The following is a 24,977-nucleotide window of genomic DNA, read 5'->3' on the forward strand; positions in this document are numbered from 1 at the left end:
GAGCGGGTTTCCCTCATCCTGTTGTTGAGGGAAACTGTAATGAGAGATATTGATGTGATTGTTTATATTTTGCATTTTTAGGAAGGAGATTGCCATGATTATGAAAAGCTCCTATCTTCGAGGACTGAATTTAGCCTCTTTCTTTGTGGCAAGCAAAATTACAGTGTTCATGACTTTCATGGCATATGTACTACTTGGCAATGTTATCTCTGCAAGTCGGGTGTTTGTTGCGGTGTCCCTGTATGGTGCAGTAAGACTGACAGTAACTCTGTTCTTCCCTGCGGCTGTTGAGAGAGTATCCGAGGCAGTGGTTAGCATACGACGAATCAAGGTATGGTTATTGATTTGAATGGTATGTAGATTTCTTCCTGTTATTCCAACATTGTTTTAATGTCACTGACCAAAGCAGCCTTATTTTAGTTTTACAGTTTGGGATTTTTAATGAAATAACCTATTTTGAAAGCTGAACATGTTGCTGAGTATGCATGTGCAAAAGCATGACATGCACTGCAGGGCAAGCTGAAATGTAGGAGAAGAGCGTACACGCAAAGAAGTGGTGTAGACATTTTTGAAGTAAGAGGAACACGTGTACGGGTATGCAGGCATGTTGGGATTGGGAGTTGGAGGACAAAGCAGGCAGATGGGAGCTGGATTCATATTCATGTTCAACGTGCACTGCACTACCCTGTGAGCTATGAAGGACAGGTGTGAGCCCTAGCTGGTGTCTTGTGGCTGCTTTCAGTACTGGAGCAAAGACTCAAATTCAATAAGGATGAACATTAGTAATGCAAGAATCTGTGTTTGGCAGGTGGACTTTTGATTGGTTTGCTGTGTGTAGTGTGCGCTGTGTATAAAAAATAGTCATGTTTGCTCTATGTACCAATACTTAACATAAACTGCAAGAGCAAAAGACTTCAAATGCAAAATGCATTTTGGATTTAAATCTTTAAAAATCTCAAATTGTCAGGTTAGCAAAATATAGAATTACAGCACGCCAGCCATTTTAGAACTTAATTTTGCAAAAAAACCAGGTTAATCTAGTCTAGAATAGGAAAATAGTCATATGGCTTTGCATAGTGTCACTATGCCATTTGTTGATGAAAGTAGCTAAAAATCTCCTATTGTATTTTTTCTCTATATGCTTGAATGTAATAATTCATTTTTTTGTTGATACATTTTCTAACTGTACTAAGTCTGCACAAAACCCTATGTATTAAACAGGTAATCCTTGCACTTCAAAGAAGCATTTTGTAAAAGGTGATGCAAATGGAGTTAGAAAAGGTTAATGTGTGAAAATCATGACCACAGCAATACTGTAGGCATTAACATTTTGTATTAGTGCTTAAACTAAACTGTGGGAGGGGAGAGAAGTGCTTGGGATACTGGATGTTGCACACTGTCTTTTCTGTACTCCCATGTACCCTGTGTTCACCTGCAGGGTAGTGATCTTTCAAGGGATCTTTCAAGCTGTGCAGGTTGAGAGATGTGGATGGCTGAAAAAGATGTCTTGAGAACAGGAGAATGGCTCTTGAGCAGAGGCAGTGACATTCCGTTCCTTTTTTCCCCTCTTGTCTCTGCTTCCTGCATATCCTAGTGGTCACATGATTTTGCTTCTGAGAGCTGCCTCCAACTCCCTTGCATGTATGATTCCTTAAGGATGGTTTTGGAAACCAGCTCCAAAATCGAGGTTCATTGGGCAAAGAATTGTCCTAACGAATCTGTAGCATCCTTGATGCAGTCACCAACTTTTTAGCTTCCATTTCCCAAATTGTTTCAGGGTTGGACATTTTGCTATTGAATGACAAGATGCTCCCTGACAAAGATGCATTATTGAAATGTAAAGAAGTAGAAAGGAATTAGGAGAAGAGAGCAGGAAATACAGAAAAAATGATGAAGATGATGGCTAGGTATATTTGGGCAAAACTGAAAATGTGTTTTTTAAGGTGCTTTCTCTTAGGTTTTGTAGAACAAGTAAGGTTTCTGCACTGATCTTAAAGTACGCTCAGATGGAGAGGAGGAAGCAGGAGATACTATGCTTCAGGTGACAATAAACAATGGTTGGGAAGTAGTAGCCTTTTCTCCATATTCATTTATACATGCATAAGAACTGTGTGGCAAAAAGAATAGTGGTTATCTTATTGTGGTTTTTACCTAAGCTCTCTTTTCCCCTCACCCTCAGATGCATCTGAGAGCTGGTCTGCATCTCTTCTTGAAGCTCATTCTCTCTTTTGTGGTGGAAGCAAAGTGAGAGCGGTTGTTTTTCAGAGGGTTATTTTGGCAGATATACAGAAAAGAGGATAGGTTTCAGCTGGATACAAAAGGTGGAGGTTTCTCTTTCAAGGATGCAGTCATATCTCAAGCTAATGTTTGTTTCTTAGCATCCTGTGGATGGTAGCAACTTTTATTTTTCTCTGCATGTGGAAGATTATTAAGTACCAAAAGAATGGAAGAATGTTTTGGAGAACTTAGAGTCTCTAAGGCTTAAGTTACTTATTGCATTTGAAAGTTTTATTTCTAGTGTTGATTTTTTTCCCCCCACTGCTTAAAAATTATGGTGATAACCATATAACTTTATTCCTAATTTCTGTCAGTTTTATTTGAAACCTTCCATATGTGATACTGTAACATTTTGAGTTAAATAGCTAGCTGAATTTATGTGTGGGAAGAATGCTACTGCTAGAAGAGGAATTCCTGGTAAATGCAGAGATGATCAGACACCAATTCCCTGCTTATGACTGCCGTGATATTTCAGCCATCATCTAAACCCAAATCACACTTAAGAGGTCTTTTCTTAAGCCACACACTGCAGTGCTGATTTAGGCTGTGTCTGGAGTTTCTTTCCCTGCCTAGCACTCTCTTACCCTGAGTTCTCTTTTACATGTGTCCCCATTTGGGCCTGCTGATGTAAAACAGCACTCAGCAACACTCACCTGGCCAAAGAGCTCAAGGCACGTGTGGCTTGGCACTTTAGCCTTTTAGTGGAGAGACATGTATATGTGCACTGAGTTTGCAGACTGGTGTGTTAAAATGCTTGACTTCTCACCGCTCTCCAAAACAGTACCTGCCAGATGGAGTTTAAGCAGTACCTTTGTGCCTGTTGACACCCAGCAGTGTTCTTCCTGCCCTCCCATGGCTCCTGGCATCTTCCTTCTGCCTCCTCTTAGTTACTGACTTCTGTAAGTCTTCAGCAGCTATCTCACATCTGCAAACTGTTACCTCAGTACTTGTTAACTAGTCTTGGCTTCTAAGATCAAGACCTTCCTTCTTTTCTCAAAATATTGTCTGCTAGTACCTATTTAAGGTCTTTATGCTTCGTGATTCAAAGCATGATAGATTTTTTTCTGGTTTTGTCTTAAAACTGTGATAACTGTTATACTTGAAAGCTTCCTCTAGAGCTTGCCCCTTTGTAAGCGTGTTTGCACTTTTTATAATCTAGCATCCGGCAAGGTGTGCACCATGCGTAGAAGTACAGTAGTGAAAGTGCAACAACCAGTTACACAAGTGTAAGCAATTTTTTTTGTTAATGCCCTGGGCTTTAAAAGGAGGAGAGGTTCAGTTAGTGTTCTGCAGCCTTTTTGTCACTTAAAGGATCCTTAATAGGGACAGTGGGCAGCTTCTTAGTGTGTCTTCATCGTTCTTCTGAGTGAAACAACATAAGCCTTTACCATCGAAGCAGTGCAGCGATAAGGTGTTTCAGTGAGGGTTTCACCTCTTCTGCACGGGAAGAAGAGGGGGTTACACAATTTTAAGATTTGTCAGTGTTGTAAGGAAAAGACAGGGTGGGTTCTTACGGTCCATTTGCTTCAGGAATTCTGTTTTATTGAGTGGGTGGCTGTTAAGATTCCCGTAGCACTTTCATGCTATTAAATCTGCACTTTTGTTTGTTTTCTTTTTTCGGGGGGGACACACAGCTAGTTCGAGGTCCACTGTTGAAGAGGTTGCGCATTGCTTTGGAAATGCAATTCCTGGATCAGTTTGTGGTAGTTTCTTCCCTCCCCCCCATAACTAATGTTCTGTATGATGCTTCCAAAAACATGTGCTTGGGTTCCTTTCCCATTTTTAGTCTCACATTAGGCAATATCCTGTGCTTTTCTTTTATTGCAGAACTTTCTGATACTTGATGAGGTCTCACACTTCAGGCCACAACTGCATGGTAATGATGAGAATGTCATTCTTCATGTTCAGGATTTGACTTGCTATTGGGATAAGGTAAATTTACATCTACTAAATAGAAAGTATATTGGTGCTGCAGGCATTTTAAGTCTAAAAAGCAGTATGTCTATGTGTAGCGTGCTGATGTTTTGTATTCCATCTTTTGTATATGAGAATCCTTTTATAGTATGTTAAGCTGACTCTGTAGAATAGTACTGAAAACGTTATCAAGTGCATCCTAAAAGTAGCTATTCCTGAATGTTATACTAAATAAAAATCTGGGTTTCTATGTGAAAATGTCTCTTGTTATTAAACAGCACTGTATTGTAGCTGAGATTCCTTCCATTGGAATTAAGGACAGACAGCACAGTAAGGTGGGCCTTAGCAAGTGAGTTTTTTTTCTGTGAACTGAATGCTGATCAGTCCATTAGTCTAGAACAGGTACAATATTGTACTTCTAACACATTTGAAAGCTTTAGAGACTAGTCTGCATGTATTTGTTACTTTGTATGTTGTAATTGAGACTGTTCAGCTACAAATTGTTTAAAATGCATCAAACCCGTGAAAATTGCTAGAAAAGGGGACAATACATGGGTGATAAATCTATTATGTATCCTTTTCTGTAAGAAAGGCAAAGATGGACTGTTGTTTCTGTTTTAAAACTGCAGTTGCTGTGGTAGGTGGCAATTTGTGATGAATTGTTAGAGCTATTACGAGCTGCCACTATCCTTGCACAAGGGCAGCTTCGGTCTCCATAAGAAATGCTGGAAGCTCTAAAAACGAATTTTGCATATAAATGTAATGCAAATACGACACATCACATATTTCCCTTTATATACCCTCTTCCCCTACGTGTGCTGTGTCCCAAGGAAGGTAGAGTGTGAAAACATAGTGAGGATCTACCTAGTACTACTGTTACTCAGCTACAAAAGAAAAATTGCCGTATTATTGTGCTTTACTCTTCGCAGAGTTGTCTTTGTGACATATATCTTTCTGAGACATTGAACAAATTTTTAAAAATTGCTGTGAAAAACTTAACGGTGAATACATTCTAATGCAAAATGGAATGTATTTCTTAGTCTCTGTTTTCTTCCCTAACCACCATTGGTGCCACTGTTAACAATTTATAGGAAATGGTTGCATAATATACCCATAAAACACTTTTTTTTTTTTTTTTTTAAGAGTTGTTTATATTGCATAAAGCAGGGCAGCATGACTGGAATTACTGGTTTCCTTTCAATTAAAAAAAAACAACAACAAACCAACAAGCCACCCACAAAACTGTTAATGTAGTTTTTATTTTGATATTTAATTGCAGTGTGCATGGGAGAAGAATAGTTCTCCCAGAACTATTAAGAGCTGCTCAGAAAGTTTCTCATATGCTCCTACAATGATGCAAAATAATTTTATAGAGTTGGTCACTGAAAAGATGATGAGTTCTGAGAGAGAGGAGTTACAAAAGGAATACTAAAAATATACTATCCTTTGTCAAGTAACTGACTTAGCTTGCTACCCTGACTAGGTTTCTCAAGACTCTTTGGATTTCCATATAGACGCTGTACAGCTAGATGATAATACTTTTATTTTTAAAGATTGTGAGTGAAAAGAAACACTAAAAAATCCGAACAACCCACAAATCCAAAATCACTGGAAGTAAAAAAGGGATTATCAGCTAGACTTCTAGGAAAACAACCTAACACGGTGTATTACAGTTTAGCAAAAGATAAACAAAACCAATTAATTGATGGTCACGCTCTTGTTTCACTAAGGCAAGTGTTATCTTGAGTCCTACAGGCTAGTCTATATGAGCATGGAACTAGGGGTTCTTCAGTATGGGTTTTTAATGATGTGCCTTGAGTTTACAGTCTGTTTGCTCAACTGAGCAACTTCAGATTTAAAATTCAAGCATTTGAACAGAGGCCAAATCTGTACCTTGTAATCTTAGTCACTTCAGGGAGGGGCCTAAGTAGTATAGTATTTCTGTGCAGTATATGATCTCTGTATCCTTTAGACGGGATGAATTGCTTTTTTTTTCTCTTGACTGTAGGACTTGTAAGGTCTGCCGAAGCTCACCTAAGGAGTTGCTGCCCCTGCAGGGGTCATTCTTGTGTCCTTCTGTCCTTGCACACTGTGTCTCCCTTCCCTCCCTTGTGCTGGTGTTAATGCATGTACGTAGGACCTTGTGGTGAACCAGTTCAGAGGGATAAAGCAATAGAAAATGTATCACTTCCAATGTGATTTGTTTTCTGATAGCTGAGTCCTATGAACAACCTGTCTGCAAAGTTAGTCAAGAACAAGTGTCAAAAGAAGGGAAGTGAAAGACGTGGAGAGTTGACAGGGCACAGGGGAGCTGGGACACTTGTGGTAACAAGCTGTCAGTTGAACTTAGGTGTAAAATTAGTCTGTGCTCTAATTTGAGTGCCTCAGTTTAGTGCCTAAAAATAGGTGTGATGAATTCAGGACAAGTTGTCTGTAATTATAAGGAATGTTATTTTGCAAAAATACCATACCCCTAAGGTGTTTGTGGCCATGCTCTTTGCTTGCATTACTACTTTTTGTACAGGGTCTATGATATCTTACAGTACAGCTTTAATATATAGTATTTGGGTAATAGTTTAAAAAAACTTTTTTTTTTTACAATTTCTGTAATGTTTTTAGGCTCCTCAGAGATATTTTTTTAAAATCTGAATGTGGGAGGAAATATCTTTGCACTTCTGTGAATACAGAAGCACAGCCTTGATGTCTGTGCCTGAAAGCTTATTTACTTTTCCCAAAGAGACTGATTGATTTAATAAGATATATTTTTCTCTTCCTGCAAACTTTGCATTAAAAAAAAAAAAAAAAAAGAAGTAAAAATCCATGGCTGCCCTAAGTTGGTAAGTTTCCCTGACCTTGGCAATAGCTGAGCACCTGAATTGTGTGCACTGGACTGAGGAATCAAATTCATGGTAAAATGCTGATGGAGGTGGAGAACAGGAAAAAAAGCCCCGTTGATGCCACCTTGTGGAAATTAACAATAGCAACAAAAGTAGCTTCGCAGAGTGGCACAACATGCGAAAGTCTGTGTTCTCACAGTGTGCCTCTGATTTCGTGTGAACCCTGCGGTGCTTCTGCAAGGTGGGAGCTGTGATGGGGGCCGTGCAGCTCTGAGCTCTAGGTAGGGTGCTGCCTAACCAAGGACACGTGCGTGCTAGCCCAGCTATCCCTGCCGTCACAGGTGTGGATGGATGCTGTACGTGTTTCAAATTATTTGGGAGAGATGCGAGTTGCAAGCTTCCCCTTTTCACAGTCCCACAACTTTGCCATGTGGCATCTTTCGTGCAGGGTCAGGTGGTGGCCTCTTCAGCCTCTTGACCTTCGGAGGGTGGCTGGAGATTTCAAGCAGTCTGCGAGCTGTTACGAGATACACCAGATATTATTCACCTTGCTCTTATCTCTTGAAGCTTAAGTCTGGGTTTTCGTTTGGTCCTTTTAAGTCCTGTAATAGAAATACTGCTACTTTTTTTTTTAATGCATATATTTTCCTGTTTGCATTTTAGCGTCAGTCATGCTTAGTGTGGTCTGAGATGAATGTAAAGGCAGATCCTGTTACAGCAGTGTTTTGCTTTAATGAGAAGGAGCTGCAAAAGGCCCTTAGGAATTGTGGTTTAGCATAGCTATTAAAGACATGAGCATCTTTTCTTTTCACAAGAAATAGGCATTTTTACCACCTTGATAGGAGAGGTGCAAAATATGTTGGGAAATAAGCTCTTGTCAGTAGTGTAACATAAAGGATAGACATACTAAAAAGCAATATTAAAAAAACAATCCTAGGGTAATATATTTTCATACAAATAGCGCACTATGTTGTCTGTGAAAAGTCTCTTGAGAATCCACGATATACAAGATGAAGCTGTGTAAAATCAAAGAGCATTTTTCTGTTTTCACTTGGGATAGAGCCTTGACTAGAGCAAGCACAGACCTGGCTTTCCTGGGGCTCCAAGAGAGCTTCAACCCTCCCTTTTTCCAGCATTTGTGCAGCTGCTCTGAGTCGCCGGGCGTGCCGTGCTGGGGCCATGAATGCCGGTGCGATGGCCAGCGGAGAGCTCCTGTTTCGGAGGCTGCCGCCCCAGCCTTGTGCTGAGCTGCCGCGAGGCCGCGTGGGCTTTGAGGAAGCACTGCGTCTGCTGCCTTTGCGTTGCTTATTCCTTGAACGCTGTTTGATCTGTGTTAGTCGTTTGTGGTCTTTCATAAGTGCCTGTGAATTACTGAAGAGGCAAACTGTAGGCATGAAAATATGGTGGGCGTATGGGTTGCTAATTTATAGTGATTTATGTGCATTGTTTTCTGTTTCTAAAGAGTTGTTTTGATGGTGCATATTTCATTGCTGAGGAAGCCTAACTTTTTCTCAAATCCATAGAGTTTGGAAAGCCCAGCACTTCAACAACTTTCATTTACTGTCAGACAAGGGGAATTATTGGCTGTGATTGGTCCTGTAGGAGCTGGAAAAGTAAGTCTTGATGTCATGTAATGGGGTCTTTATGAGTCTGTTAAATGTGATTAGAAACTTGAAAATGTACAGTTCCTTTCTGTGTCTAATAACCCGCTTCACATCAAATACTGGCATTCAAGAAAGGCAGATGTCTTTCTGGGGGTGGGGAGGAGATGGTTCAGAGTTAAACAGTACTTTGTATGTTGCTTCTGGACTGCACGTGAAGGGTACTAGTGCTCTTTTACTGTTAGCGGTAGTTTGAGTGACAGGGTGAAATGGGCTATTGTGCCAGTAAACACTGCTCAATCTCTGTGATGTTTTTAATGCAATCAAACTTCTCAATTTCTATTTTATTTTTTAATCTTTTCTAGTCCTCACTCTTAAGTGCTGTGCTTGGTGAGCTGCCCAAAGACAAAGGTTTGATAAACGTCACTGGAAGAATTGCCTATGTTTCTCAGCAGCCTTGGGTGTTTTCTGGTACAGTAAGAAGTAATATACTGTTTGACAAGGAATATGAGAAAGAAAAATATGAAAAAGTTTTAAAAGTCTGTGCGCTTAAAAAGGTATGGTTTTCTCTTTGTGTGCTTTATTTTCACGATTGTTATTTTTATTTTTATCTTAGTGTTCTTTCAGACTTGCATCTGTGCAATACATAATATATAGAATTGATTATTATTAGTAGCATGTGAAATAAATCCTATCACTTAACAGAAATATGTGGCATTATTTTTGACATACGTGTGTAAACACATTCTTGTAATTCCTAAAACTTTCACTAGAGGGAGGTGTAGCTTATGAGAAGGACAGACAAACTTGGAAAAAGCTATTCTCAATTATTTAATTTCATAATCACGTTTAGCCCTTTTCAGTGGTACTACGGTAGGTGTGTGTGTAAATGCAATAAAAAGTGGAAAAGAGATGATCAAGCCAGCCCTTCCATTTTGTGCTTTCCATTTTGTAAATATCCTATATGCTTTTTAAAAAATAAATGTAGTGTATGTCACATATTATGCATTGTTAATGGCTATAAAAGAACCGTAGTGCTATATATTGGAGAACTCGCTGAGCCCAAGTAGTTTTATGAAAAAATATTTTTGAAAGGTATGTGCGCAAAGGAGTTTGACGTGAGATATAGAAGAGGATTAAGCCAGATTTGTCAAGAAACAGACATTTTGCTTGGCAGCTAAAAAGGTTTTATGCAGCATGTTACAATATTCCTGTCACAGCGACACAGGTGAAAAGCAGATGGTTACTGTGACAAAAAAAATTTTTGCAAGGTTTTTACACATGGTAGATAAGGCTTTAATATCTCCTCCTGATACTCAGCCATATGCTGTTGTCTCAGCTCAAGATTTTAGTGACTTTAAAATACAACAAACTGCTTTAAAGAAAAACCACTTCATATTTGATGGAAGACTTGGTTTCATCGTTTTCTTTCGAATACATGTATCTTATAAAAGTTGTGAATAAACTTTCAGAATATGTTTTATAACTTAATATAAAACTTCTGTATTTCCTGTATAGAAAATACAATATTATGACATGGAACACTGTATAATTGCGTTCAACTCTTGACTTGTAGTCCCAAGCCCCATAAATTAACCAAATTTGTGTGATGAATATTCTGCTTATTTCTCTTGGATACACTGCAGTCAGAATAAAAGTATTGCAGTTCTTAGGGACATTATCTTTCATTTGCCAATTTCCTGATAATAGTTCAGTTTCATTTATTGTGACTGCTCATTTTGTTCTATTAAAAATAATTAATTTACTGTTATACTTCGTAATTTTTAGTTTGTTTTTCTGAATGGCCAGCAAATACTCCTTGTAACATTAAGAGTAGTAGTACACTTCCCTCTGGCAAAGCTTTGGAAAAAGTGAACTTTAAGATCTCATGTATTTTTCCTCCTTTCTTAATTAACTTTTGCTGAAGGTACAAAGTCATAAAATAACTGTGGATATTTCATTTAGTACGAATCCTTGTATTTTGATGTGAGATGATAAGTTAATACTTTTCAAATAAGAAAACGTTATGTCGAAGCAGCTTTGTCAGTCTTTGAAGTTAAAATTATTAAAAGCAATTAATAAAATCTTGCGATCTGTTCTTTCACATTCACAGGACTTGGAATTATTAGCAAATGGTGACCTAACAGTAATAGGAGATCGTGGAGCTACACTGAGTGGGGGACAGAAGGCCCGTGTAAATCTGGCCAGGCTAGTGTTTTTTGCTATTTCTAAAATTTATAAATTGCCAGACTTCAGTGACTAAATTAAACAAATATAAGACTTTGTGATACTGACTTTTCTTTAAACCTTTTAGAGCTGTGTATCAAGATGCAGACATCTATCTTTTGGATGATCCACTGAGCGCAGTAGATGCTGAAGTTGGAAGGCATTTGTTTGAAAAGTATGTTACTGCTTTATTTTCTTTTAAAATACAGTTGTTATCTTCTAATTTCTTATAGAAAAACTTGAGAAAGCATTTTTTGGGAGATGGATCTCTATGAAACTTAATGCATTCACTTTCTGCAATTATTTTTCTTCTATTTTATGTATTTGGAAGACATACAGGTTTTTTTTCCTGTGTGTGTGTTTCATTTTGTTCTTTATTATTAAAAGCCCTGTAAAAGTCTGGTTTTAAGATGTTAGAACTATTCTTAAGGGGATATATGCGATTTTCTTGAGGAACATGACGGACTTCATACATGAGTGTTGGGGTTTATGAATATTAGTACTGAGTGAAGAATAATATGGGTTGGGATTTTTCAATCACCTCTTAGTTTGCTGTAGCTTTATTTGTGTAGTAATAAGCACTTAATTCAAGTGGCTAAAGAAAAGGACAGAACTTTCATAGATTCTTCAGTGATTTTTCATTTTGGTTCTTGAATGGTTGAAATTTCTCTCAGGTTGGTGAAATGGAACCATGGCCTGCAGAGTAGACGGTGGAGATCAGAAATAGAGGAAAAGAAAATGTAATAGCCTACTGTGAAAGAGGGAGATATTGGACCTTCCTCCATTCCTGAAGAAATAGGAGAATGTTCATTAAAAGTCAGGTTCCCGTCTCAGTGAATGTACTCTTCTCCACCTTTCTCTCTCCCCTTTCAAACTGCCTAATCTATGGCACATAGTGAGCATGAGAATAATCGAGTTGTTCCCAGCCACTGTTTTGTCCTTGCTTCTTCATAGCTTGTACCTCTCAGTATTGAAAGGTATAATGTAGAATTTATTAGAAGGAAAAAATTCCATTGAGTTCAGTGGGTTTGGTTGGAAGCCTTAAATGAGAGTGTTTTCTTGAGCATACTTACATCCTTTGAATTCCATGCTCCAAATACATGAATTAATTTGGTTTTACTGTTCTTCCCTCCTCTCCACCCCTAGACAATCATTAAAAATTTGTCTTGCAGAAATGGTCATAGAATTTGCATTAACTAGCATTGCATGAGTGTGTTCTGTCCCCATGCGGGGAAGCTTTGAGTATCTAACTTTGAAAATTGTACATCCTATTGTTGTTTGCAGTTTCAAATCTGGAGATCTCTCTGAAGCCCTATAAACTTTTTTTTTTACACATTATTAATTATTTCAAATGTCTGCTGTTTGTTTCTATCAGCCAGTATGGAGTAAGAGTTTTATGATGCATAGGCTTTATGTTCATTATTCTGTGCAGGATCAATTTCACCTGCCACGACTGATAGATGGAGTTCATTACTTCTGTAGTTCACATACTCTATCAAATTCCTTTAATGCCTGTTGAAGCTATCTAGGCTGTAGCTGCTGCATTTCTGTTTCTGCACAAGATTACTCTACAACTCCAGCATCTGACTCTATCAGTGCCTGAGTTCTGAAAGTGCACCTCAGCTGTTAGCCTGTCTCTCCCTTAAGTCTTTTCACAAAGAGGAAAACAGGAAAGTACAGTAGTGCCTTGCAAAGTGGATCGGGTTGCCACTTCAATTTAGTCTACAATTTTTGTGAGCTGTGACATTGAGAGCATCTACATCCTACTGCAAAACTGGAGGTCTGGATTTTTGCACACGCAAAAACCAGGAGCTAAAAACCATTGCTCTGTGAGCACAGAGTGTGTTGCTGATAAAATGTGGAGATGAGGAGCAATAAGGAGATTATCTCAGATAATTTGAAACTCAAAAAACTAGCCAGGGTTCTTCCTTTACTTTTGTTTACTCTTCCTCTCCCACTCTAGATCAGTTTGAGCAAAAGAGGTAACAGTAGAATGAAGGCATTTTGTGAAGAAAATGGACTGGGTGGAGTAGCAGTGGCAAGGAAAACTGAGCAACGTCTCCCTATTCAAGATCTTAAGGGAGAGCTTTTTTACAAACAGAAATTGTCTTCTGAGGCCTTCATGGCAGCTATAAAATGCGCAGGGGCGGGGGGGGGGGGTAGTGGCAAGAGTGTTATGTTCGGTAGCTCGCTTTCAAAAATGAGGCAGAGTATGTTCTTTAATGCTTTAATGCTTCCTGAATAGTGCTAGAAATGTGGAGAAGAGAGAGAGCACTTGGGCAAGAATGATGTCTTAGAACATGATGCTGAGGAATGTCCGAGGCACCACTTCATACGAGCTGGCCCCAGGAGTCCAGACCGCGAGGCATAAAACAATGGACGAGATGGAAGAAACTGGATTATTTAATGAGAATCTGAAGTGGATATTGTTCAGTTCACTCACTCTTTTTTTCCCCCCTTGTAATTTTATATTAATGTTTAATGTTTTTAGAAGTGTCTAGTCTATGTGTTTACATCAAGGATAGGTATGATCCTAGTAATGCCCCAAAGCTACGGTCTGTGGATGGCTGGTTCATTAGCTTGCTGCTTCTCCCTGTTCTGTTCAGCTACTGCAGTAAACAGTTTAAAATATATAAATACTTTTGAAATGAGAAAGAATGAGTAGCACAGCTCCAGTGGGAAAACAGTTCATGATATTATTAATAAGGGATTGTGTCTCCTAAGGTTTTTCTCCATAATGCAGGCAAGTTATTCCGTGGATGATGGAGCAGATATAGCCAGTTTTCTACTGAATTTCTCTCTCCTGGTCAGATTCCTTGGGGCCCCGTAAGATGTAAACTGGAGATTCCCTATTCTCATGTTATTTGTAGCCTCTTTTCCCGTGAGTTCTCTTGATAGTTAACAGTAGGGATGCTTCAGCCTTTTCCCAGTGGATGGGGGGCACCAGTCATTTTTGTATATATTTGTGTGTATATGAAAATACACCTATTTTTTCATATATATAAAATAAAAATAGGGTTTTATTAACTTCTAAGGAATGTGGAATTTTGAGACCTCTAGTTTTGAAATGTGGGACAGCCATTACAGATAGAGTAGCATGTTTCCTTGTATGACAAAGTTTGGAATAGCCTGTGATGTTCTTAAAAAAACATTCAGTCATGCTTGGATCCTAAGAAATTTCCTGCTCTCCATGTGCATCTTCGTAAACATATTTCTATAAATTATATGGTTTCAAATCACCTTTGGATAGAAGTTAAATTACGTCCCACCAGTGATACTGACTCAAAAATGGTGTTTTTAAGAGTGAGATTTATATTCCATTGGTGTATTGAGGCAGATGCTCTTCTCTAGGTATTGTTCTTCTCTTGTGTCTTTTCCAGTGGCAGATGCTGCGCTCCAGTTTCAGCTGATGATCAGCCTGATTTCTTCCTGTTCCTCCTCCGTGCTTGTGAGAGTAGACAGAATTGCAGGACAGTTTGGGAATCTTAAAATCAGACCTGAAGTTGTGATGGTACTTGGGAGTGATATGCACAGGTGTATCATTCCTACTATCAAACAGAATTCTGCATATTTTTTTTTTTTTTTTTTTAGCAGGAAGCTGTTTTGAATGTGTGGTCATTTGTCTCTTCTCTCTCAATTCTGCCTCTGTAACTAGATAAAAGCTGCAGAAGAAATCACTGCATTTAGCACAGCACAGTAATAAACGTTAGCATCCATCCAGACGCAGCACTTCTCCATCTGGGAGACGATGGCCTCCTGTAGGAACAAAAGGCACATGTAACTGAGTAGTGGGTCATGGGATAACCCTATGTTGGGGCTGACTGGAGAGTCACCTGGCAAGTTGACCAGGTGTCCTGAAAGGTAATGTCTCTTCACTGCCATCTGAGGTAACTGAGCGTTCCTCTGCATGAGGGGGAAGGGAGCAGGCATGGATGTGTAGCAAAGATGTCCTTCGTATTTGCAGAAAAAGGTGAGGAAGGATTGAACTGACAGCAAAGGAGAGTGGAAAATTCCATCATGTGATGCGCACGGACTAAGAGATCCTGAGTTCTTCAGGGCATTCTTGCCTAAGCCCCAGAAGTGCTTGAGGGGAGGAGCAAAACGAAGTAGGGAAAATGAGTAAAAGGATTTTTTTTTTTAATTAGATTTACAGATCTGAATATTTACCATGTTTGTTTAATTTCATTTTTGGAACCCTTAGGAATCCATGAATGTTTCCAGTCTCATATCTCTCAAAGTGGGTTATGCATGTAGATCTCCTGTAATGTTGGAACTTTGAGGAAAAAGTGCTATTATAGTGGTGCAGGTAATTAAGAGCAAGTGGAGCTCATCAGTCCTGTAAAACTAGCAGATAAAAGCTAGACGGTCTCGTTTCTGCAGAGGGATTACGGACACAATCAGTGTGTCAGGAACCAAGCAAGGATAACCTTGGCATGTACTTGTTAGGGCTGTGTTTAAAGGCACATACATATTACATGCTTTGTCCACTGATGACAAGTGTACAGGGGAGTTGGTGTGTAAATTTAAGGATTTCACTCTGTTCTATTTCAGGTAGGATCTCTCTAAATCAAGGATATCTCTAAGGCTTCCCACTTTGTTTTTCACACCTGGTCCATGCTCATTATGCCTCTGATACCACTGCAGTGGTTACAGCCCTAATGAGAGGTACTGACCAAACTTTAATGCTGTGTACCTCTTATTTTGTATTGCAGGTGCTGTTCTTAAAAATATATTAGCTACACCTTTACTTTTAGATGATACAGCTGAAATTCCTTGAGCTTTATTGTGTTTATTATAGGGAATATGTTTCAACATATGAATACATTGTAGTAATGTTCCTTGAGGTTTTATGGTTTGGGTTGGGGTTTTTGTTTTTTTTTTTTTTCTCCCAGAAAGTGAAAATCATAAGTATGATCACTGTACATTGTGTGTTTTCAAAAAAATGTAGAATTTAACAGTTTTTATCTCACAGAAATGTGTGTGGTTTGGGTATTTTGTTTGGTTTTTGTTTACCTTTTTTTAAACCATGCGATTTAAAAGTTAAAAAAAAAAACAAAAACAAACCCACTAGCAAAACCCCAGTGTAGTTGTGTGCTTTAGTGGTCTGTGGGTGCAGTTGCAAAACAGTATTGTGAATACTAAGCCTTAAATGGTCTCAAGAGGGAGGTATGCAAATTCATGTAGGAAAAGTTCATGAAAAGCTACTTAAACACTAAGATCTCTGACTCAAAAAGTGCCTAATATATTGACTCTGGAAGCTAGAAATGCGTACCAAGGAAGTATCACTGTATGTTTGCTTACCTATTTTCTCCGGCTATCTGCTGCTGGCTGTTGCCCAGGACAGGGCAATGAATTCTGTGGATCTATATTTTGTGCCAGAATGGTGGTCCCTATGTGTTAGCCCAGTGGAGGCTGGGACTCGTTGTGAGATGGAGATAAATGGTTAGCAAGGATGAAAATAGAAACAGGGTAGTAGAAGTGGCTGAGGTTTTTTTTGTCTCTGGCAAACATATCACACTTCTTCCTCTTTTTTTTTGTTCTGAAATTTTTTAAACTTTAAAATGTACAAAAACATCTGGAGCATTGTTCTCCCTAAACCACTTAAATTTAAAGGGAAAGGAAAGTACATGTAGTAAGTAAATTAATATAACAAAGGCTTTACGCCTGTGAGCACTTCTGCATGTGCTTTAATTTCAGTTCAGTGGTTATTTCCATTGAAACAAATTTAAGTGTTAACTACAGTAAAGTTAAACTTGCATGTGAACTTCCAAAAAGAAGAGGCAAAAAGAATGGTAAGGAAGAAAGTGGAATCATTAAAGAGGAGATATTTTGCAGAGGTGAAAGAAAGCTGGTTCTTGGAGATAAAAACTTAAAAAAGATTAAAGAACAACTTGTTTCAAAGAAAAGAAGACCTGATAGGGAAGGAGGAACAAATGAGGATTTGTATGCACAAAAGCGCCAAGACACTGCCTTTGCATAGAGGAGCACTGTGTTGTTGTAGGCCCCCTTCTGGGTAGGTGTCTTTTGCTGCATGCTCTGCAGTATCGAAGCTCAAGGTTTGGTTTTGTGGGTTTTTTTTCTTTCAATTGTTATAAAGTTTGCTGTCAAAGTGCAATGGGTTTTTTAAATGAGTGATAGTGTACTATTACTTAGGTTTGTTAACTTAAAATATTTGTTTGGTTGGTTTGTTTTGTTTGATTAATTGTTTTTGTCAAATTGGAAGAGTGTAATTTCTGGAGAGATCTATCCTGAGTCTGGTATTCCTGATGATGAATGAAGATCATTGGTGCTACATTTTTCAGGTGATAGAAAACCAGGCAATGCTTCAGGTAGTTTTGGAGATGGCCAGGAATTTGGAAAGTCTTGGTTACAGGATGTGAATTGATAGATGCACGCAGCAGGGATAAGTGCAAAGTGTTGACTCCGTGAACATAAAATGAGCGATGATCAACAGTGTGGCAGTGTTATGGAAGGGGGTGTGCAGATGGCATGGATCACAAATCCAGCATGAGTCAGCAACATCATCTTGTTAAGGAAACTGCGCCCTGGGATTTATGACCAGTACTGTATCTGGCAGTACAGGTAGAGTAATCCTCCTATTATGTTTTGTACCTGTGAGGTCTCAACTGGAATAACATTTCAATTTTGTGCACTTCCAAAAAATGTAGATCTACTTCAGACTCCAGTGTAGCCCATCAAGAATATTTGGGTGTTGGGAGGAGGGCAGGGAGAGGAAAAAACGGCAAACAAACACTATTTCTCATTTAAAAGATAAGGGGGGGAAAAAAGGGTTTGGGGGAATTTTTTTTGGGGGTGGGGGGTCCTGCCTGAAGAAAAAGAGGCATGAAAGAGAGACACTAATGTATAAAGGGACTGTGCACACAGGTATAAGCTGGTCTACTGTCCTCCAGGAAGCAGTGGATTTAAATTGCACCAGTTGTAAACTTGGACTTTAGAGGGAAAAAAAAAAGTAATGGTAAAGGTAGCTTGCCCCTGGAGTACATTTTTAAGAATGCTGGAATTTCTGTTGTTGGGGTTAAAACAAACAAACATACAGAACAACCTATCCAACATCTGTCGGGAATGGTTTCAGTTTAAATTGATTCTTACTTGGGGAAGAAGGTGCAACTTTCATAGTCCCTTCATCTCCGTTTCCCTTGTACTGAAGAGGCTGAAGAAGCTTTGAGTCTTCTCTGTCCGCATCTCTTGTGGCTCTGTGTGTGTGTCTGCATGTGCTCATGTATTTAATAAATGTGGCAATGGTCACTGCATTTTGTGCAGTAATTCACCCTGCCCTGCTGTCATGCATTAAATGTGCCCACAGTCTTAACTAACAGAGTATGCCCCTCGAGAGACTAATGGAGAAGCACAAGGAGGGTGAACTTTGTGGAGTTTTAAACAAGAAGTAAAAAGGTGGTGGCAGTTCTGGGCGTACTCCAGCAGATGTCTGAACTCTTGGACCAGGTATATCCCCTGTTGAGGCTGGCTTTCCCTGGACTCTGCATCATCAGGGAGAAAGTGACACACTGTCAGATGGTGGTTCGCCTAGAATTGGGTGTTTCACCTAGAACTGATGGTTGCTTTTCTTCAGCTACACAGAGCAGTATTTCTGAAAGTAGATGAAACTTAAGCCTTAGTGAATCAATGAAAAACATAAACACTTACGGACTATTTCAGGGTTTTTTTCTTTTTCAGTTCTAAGACAATACCAAATTTTCACTAATAAGAATTCAGTGAGCTCTCAGAATTTTGTGCCATCCCTTTTATCACATTTGGTTTTGCTGAGCCTCTGTTTGAACTCTGGTTTCAGTCTTCTGTGGCAGCCAAGGCACCTACAAACTTAATGCTCACTGTAAACTGCAGAATGGATGTTGTCAAATGGGAGAGAATATTAAAAAAAAAAAAAGTAAAAGAAGGTTTTGAACATAAAGTTCAAGTGGCTTGATGTTTTGAAACAGACGTTAAGTATATGCTTAGTATTTTACTAGTTTTGCAACTTCTGTGCTTGATGATACGGTATTTTAAATGGCAAAATTTTCTAGTGAGCTGTCTGAGCAGTGAGTTGTTTAACTCGGTAATAGATCTAAGTATATGCTCTTTGTTGCGATTTTTCCTCCCTGTGCTCATGCCAGTGAACTGTGACAACAATTTTTCCACTCGCCTGTTATCAACAAACTATTCAGCTAGCTTCTTTCTACCCAGATAGACATCAAATCGAGAGTTGTTGTTTTTTTAGAAATTCTCAATTGAGTGACCTGATATATCAGTGGAAATTTATATTTCCACAGAGGTCATTTTTGCCTTCTCTCCTGAGATCAAGATCACACAGGATGCTGTGCTGACAGCTCTGACAGTTCTAATTGGTTTGCTCTGATGCTGTGATAACCCACTTTTTTTTTCTCTCCTTTTTTTCCCCTCCAAATGCAAACTTAAAGTGCAGTGGGCTCACCGTGGCTCAGGATCAAGATTTAAAGGTTTTCAGCCATCGGATTTTCTAGTTTGTCCCAGTAAGCTGTTAGACATACATCTGGCGCACAGAAAAAACAGTGATCAAAGTGGTATATAGGCTGTGCAACTATGTAAGGGAAAGCTAGATCGCTTCATGGTGAATACCTGATATATTTTCTTTTGGCAGCTTTCCTGCTAGGCAAGTAAATATCCTGTAGCCTCTCTGATCTTTGCTCAGTTCTTTGGATAGGTTTAGCTGAAGATTATGTTTTGTTGCATGTCTTTTGCTGGTGCTCTAGTTGCCATGTGGCTTGTCTCAGTGGCTGCTCAGAGGGTGGACGGTAACCACAGAATAATACTCCCACAAAGAGCTTGGCATATAAATAGTTGCAACTGCTTGACTAGTTATGCTGCTGCAAATACCTTGATTAATTGTTATCATGGCCACCTAAGAATGGGTTTTTAGTTGCTTCTTGAAGGCTGAGTAGCAAGCACATAACTTTCTCAGGAAGAGTGTTGCTTTTAACTTGATTTTGCTGCAGTTTATTTTGGATGACGATAATATTCATTCTGCATGTGATTATGCTGACTAGTACTGGTATATACAATTTTGTAGTACTCTGCTTCCTACAGTCTTTGAAGGAGTGATAAAATAGATGTTAAAAGCTGTGTAGGGAGTTAATTGCATATACAATAGGAATGTATGAAACACAGTGAGCAATATGATATCACTGCTGTTAAGCTCATGTTCTTTTTCTGCTTTACTCCACTTTCTGCTTGTTTGCATTTCTGCCTTGGATTTGTACCATTGGATTGCTGTGGTTTTGCTTTTCTGGAGAATGGGGAGAGGCAATTGGGGGGGGGGGGGGGGGCAGGGGTGGTTGTTTTGTGGTGAGTGCCACCCTCCTGTGTCATGTTAGCAAACGGGAGTTAGTGTGTTAGTGGGGATGAGCCTGACAGGAGCGGGTCTGTGGAGAATAACGCATGGTGCCAAGGTCCCCACGGAGTTCAGAAGGTTCTGCTTTGAACAGGCTGCAGCCTGGCCTTGCAGGCTTCATTCCTCATCATCCGAATACTGATGGCATGGGGGGTGCTGCTGAAGTGCGTGTTCCTGCTTGGTTTTGTCAGGAAGTCCAGTGCAAGGGCCCCAGTACCACTCAACAGCATGAGCAACAGCAGATTGAGTTGAGATAGCAGGGAGACGATCTTCAAAAAGGCACTCCTGATCCACATGGAAAACGCTAATGTATACACCTTCACTGGAGACTTCACTTCTAGATTATATCAGTTTTCCTTGTTTTATTAGGAAATACTTGAGAAAGGGGCCTGCTCTCAGAGGGTTTGTCTCCGTGCTGTGTTACTGTAGGGATGAAGGCAATAACATTGGTAGTGTTGGATACTCATTTGTGTCTGTGCTGTCCCTGTTGTACATGAAGTGAATGCTTGTAGACTTCAGCACTTGCAAACCATTGCTCCACTGCAATGTTTTTTTTGGGTTTGGTTTGTGGGTTGGTTTTTCGTTGTTCTTTGGGATTTCCCCCCCCTGCAGCCTTTCAAGGCTCTGCTGAACAGACACCAGATATCTTTTCTGCTAAGCTGTATGGGATTGAGCTGCACTTGCTGACTGGTTCTGGTGTGACCAGTCCCTTCTTCACTTCTCTCCCCAAATCCCAGACTTCTGGGGAAGCCTCTAGGGTAAGCGGGTAAGGTACTGGAGAGAAAGGTAAACCTTGATTCCATGGGAAAAGATCAGAGATGGTTGAAGGATCTTGTTCCTCTACCTCAATACATACCTGGATGTAGCTCAGAGCAGTAGTGGTTTACTTCTCCAGAACTCTGTGGCTCACTGTTACAGCTGCTCTGAAAGCTCATCTCAAAGAAGTTACTTTTGTTGCCTGTGTCTCTGCATCATTGTCCACAGTATGTTGCCCTACTTTCTCTTCCCATTTTTGTTAAATACCCTTTTTGCAATTCAGCTGATGACATGTACGTTTTTTAGGAGAATGTTTAAGGCAATTTTAATGAAATATTCTTAAGATATTTCCTCCTCTTTCACCCCAGACCAGAAATACGAAATTTCTTTTTTTACCTTGAAAACTTACAAAGTTAAATAAGGAATGTGTTTTCAGTGCACTTTTTATAAATCTAATAAGCATAGGCATTTTTTTCTTATTTTTAAACAGTGGATAATTGAATAGAAGGCGTTTTCCAGAAATAGTCAAAATGCTTAGAGCACTTTATTTTTTAATTATTTTTTCCATCTCTTTGCAGGTGTATTTGCCAGGCCTTACATCAGAAGATTTCTGTTTTGGTCACTCACCAATTGCAGTATCTTCGGGCTGCAAATCAGATTCTAATTTTAAAAGATGTAAGTGATTTCAGTGTCTATAGTTTTCTGTCTCACATACTTTCTAATTATCCTTTTTAATCTATGAATGAAACAAAAATCAGTTAATGATTTTTATTTTGGTTTGTAAATATATTTTCTTTCTACTAATGACTGTATATGTTTTAAAAGATTTATATTTATTAATTAAATAAATAGATTTTTTCCTTAGCATAACGTCCTTGAAAAATCTGTTTCTAAATTTTATCATGCGTATACTTAATCTCACACATTGATTTTTATCTTACGTATGTATAATACTGTGAAATAATTACTTATTTTGAGACTATGTTAATTCTTTGCTTTTATTCTTGTTTCATACATTTTTGTGTGAATTAAGAGCTATGTTGATTTTGCAACCAGTCCCTTTTTTAAATCAAGGCTGAGAAACAGTCATGGATACCTTTTGAGAACGAGCAGGCCTTCAGCGAAACTGGTTCCTTCCAAACTTTTTTGTACCAGATATTCACGGGTAGAGGGGAAATGCAAGAACTTTGCTGCCTTTTGCTTGGTTTTGTTTTTTTTTTTATGGTTGGGTGGTGAAGTACTTCAAATTACTCTTGATGCATCACGAAGTTGCAGAAAAAGGACACTTGCTGCCTTTTTCCTCCCATTCAGATGTCTTTAAAAGTTTCAGTAGGTTTCTAGAACTAAGTTTGTGACAGAGCTGTAAGAAGTGTGGAAACAGTCTGTTTTGCTCCTTGTAGAGCTCTGTGAGGACCAGAAAATTAAGCTGCTGTTTATCCCTAGCCTGGAGTAATATAAAAAGACTGATGGTTATGTATGTACTTCAGCAACTTGTCCTAAAGCTGCATGGCTGTCTCCCGCAGCCTCTCCAAGGAGGTAATTCTAACCTGGCTGTAACTGGGGCATTTCTCATCCTGTTTGTGTGCTCCTTGGCCTGGTTAGCTGCTGGGAAGGGACTGGTTAGAGGGTAAAGAGCTTGTTCGCGCTCTTCTAAATGAGGAACTGATAGTTAGAGGCTTCAGCTCAGTTACTGCAGTGGGATGTGTGCTCAGCAGCTGCAGAACCCTAGAGGCAGCAGGGATAGATAGGAAAAATTGTCCTTTACAGAAAGTGTATAATGAAGATAATCAAAACTTATATTAATTGTAGGGTAAAATGGTGGGGAAAGGTACCTATTCAGAGTTCCTGAGGTCTGGCATCGACTTTGCTTCCCTTTTGAAAAAAGATGAGGAGGTGGAACAGCTGTCGGTTCCAGGAACCCCCAACCTGAAGCCTGCCCGGAGCCGAACCTTCTCAGAGTCCTCTGTCTGGTCCCAGGATTCTTCTGTCCACTCACAGAAAGATGGAGCAGTGGAACAGCCACCCGTGAGTGCTCAAAGGATAAGCATGTCTCAGTTCTTGTCTGGCTGTTTTTTAACTTAAAGTGCAACAAGGGCTTTCCCTGATGCATTTGGATTTCAGGGACTGTTGGATTGCATTAGCAGGTGAGAGCTCGCCTTCGGTGGATCTGCCTAGCACTGTGCTTGGCTGGCAGTCCTGCCACCTGGGCTGCAGAGGGCAGGCATCCCACAGCTCTGCGCTGCTCTGTTCAGACCCAGCAGGGTGAGTTTGTTCAGGTTCAGCATCAGATCCGCAGGATGCGGGAAGCATTCCTAAAGGTGTCCAAAGACACCGTGCTGTGCTTCCTTCATCCTGTCCTCTGATGGCGGCGCTCTGAAGGGCCAGTAGCTCTGTATTGAGTGGGTTCTGTCTGTTCATGCAGTGCTGAGCTCAAATTAATGCTTTCCCTGAAATCCTCAGCTCTGGGAAGTGTGTGCAGGAGTGGTGGCTTGGTATAAAGTTTACATTTGCATGGCTGGTGTTTTTATGCCACCGATTTTATGCCTGTCTCATTTTTTCCTTTTCTGTCTCTCAGTGTCCCCCATCCACTGTTTGCTTAATATAATTTCTTATTTGCCATTCTACTTGTTTTCCCTATTAACAGATGCTTTGTTCGTACTTTCAGAGAGATGATTAGAACTTCATGGATAATTCGTTACTCTGGGCATGTGTTGATTGATTTTGGTGCATACATGCAGAAGACTATTTACTTTAAATACTTTCCTGAAAAGGAAAGGTTACACACACTTGTATTCTGAAAACACAATCTTTCCCAAGTCAAGGCCTTGGTTTCCAGAGCTGTTATGACTGAAAGTAGTATATAAGAAAAGAAAAACCTGGTGTAGCGGGCAGTTAAATATTTCTGCCTGTCAATGAAGTCACGTTACATTCTGTGATGCAATGCAAAATGAAATCCTCACAGCGTCATTTTGCAAAGTACACTTTTCAGTATTACTGCACTGAGACTACTTTTTTTTGTCAAAGCTATACTTCTGATATTTGAAGTTTTTATATGTGTAATGACTTTATCTCCGTATTTAATTGTTCGCTAATTCTGAACTATGACTTTCAAGTGGCTTAGTCTGAATCTGTAAGTACAAGGTTGACTTTTTTTTTTAAATTTTTTTTTTCAGGCTGAAAATGCACTGGCTGCAGTGCCAGAGGAAAGCCGCTCTGAGGGAAAAATAAACTTTAAGGTTTACAGAAAATATTTCACTGCAGGAGCAAATTACTTTGTCATTTTTATACTTTTAGTATTCAATATTTCGGCACAGGTAAGTTGTTTGGAGCTGCAAATAATATCAAATGTTTTTTGGGTTTGCCTTTTTTTTTTTTTTAACATAGTGTATGCTTGTTACTGTGATGCTTCATCTAAAATGTTCAGGAGCATGGTGTTCTTCAATAATTTTGTAGCATATGCAATCAAATTTTATATATCAGCGTGGAGTTTTGGTACAGCATTGAGAGGTCTTGCACTGATCCTTATTTCAACAGTTTTAATACTTCAATAAAACAATTATTTTACTGGCAGCATGGCATACAAATTACAAGCCAGTCTAATTTTTGTAGATGGAACACAAAATCGTAAGGTCTATAAAGTAGTGTTTAACAAACCTGAACAGTCAGTATGTTTCCAGTTGAGGAGAGTAAAGAGATTTACTGGGTATAGGAGGACAGAGTCTGACAGAAGTGTTAAAAGGAAAGTTTGCTGATAAAAGCAGGTTATGAGAAGGGCTGGGAGGAGAGTCACTATTCAGCAGAATAAGAAAGCAAGGAAGAGGACAGGTAAATACTGTGTGTAATGCAGACTGTAGCGGATATCTAGAAGAATTTTTAAACAAGGAAAATTATTTTGAAACTTACTGAAGGAAATGGTGAGCTGAGGAAGCTGCGTGAAGATAGCTTATTGCCTTTTTCTCTGTTTCCTGCTGAGAAAGCTTA

At 39.2% G+C, this 24,977-nt stretch overlaps 1 protein-coding gene across 1 annotated transcript in view; it reads left to right on the forward strand.

Annotated features, from left to right (window-relative positions):
- Positions 1-24,977, forward strand: part of ABCC4 (ATP binding cassette subfamily C member 4 (PEL blood group)) — a 156,213-nt gene that overhangs the window by 28,594 nt on the left and 102,642 nt on the right. The window contains exons 8-16 of the mRNA XM_064440683.1: positions 82-331; positions 4,105-4,209; positions 8,552-8,641; positions 8,995-9,186; positions 10,743-10,837; positions 10,944-11,030; positions 21,575-21,671; positions 22,806-23,021; positions 24,170-24,310. Coding sequence (XP_064296753.1) covers positions 82-331; positions 4,105-4,209; positions 8,552-8,641; positions 8,995-9,186; positions 10,743-10,837; positions 10,944-11,030; positions 21,575-21,671; positions 22,806-23,021; positions 24,170-24,310 — 1,273 coding nt within the window. The remainder of the gene's footprint in view (positions 1-81; positions 332-4,104; positions 4,210-8,551; positions 8,642-8,994; positions 9,187-10,742; positions 10,838-10,943; positions 11,031-21,574; positions 21,672-22,805; positions 23,022-24,169; positions 24,311-24,977) is intronic.

The sequence above is a fragment of the Phalacrocorax carbo genome, chromosome 1 (genome assembly GCF_963921805.1).
Source record: "Phalacrocorax carbo chromosome 1, bPhaCar2.1, whole genome shotgun sequence".
NCBI lineage: Eukaryota > Metazoa > Chordata > Aves > Suliformes > Phalacrocoracidae > Phalacrocorax > Phalacrocorax carbo.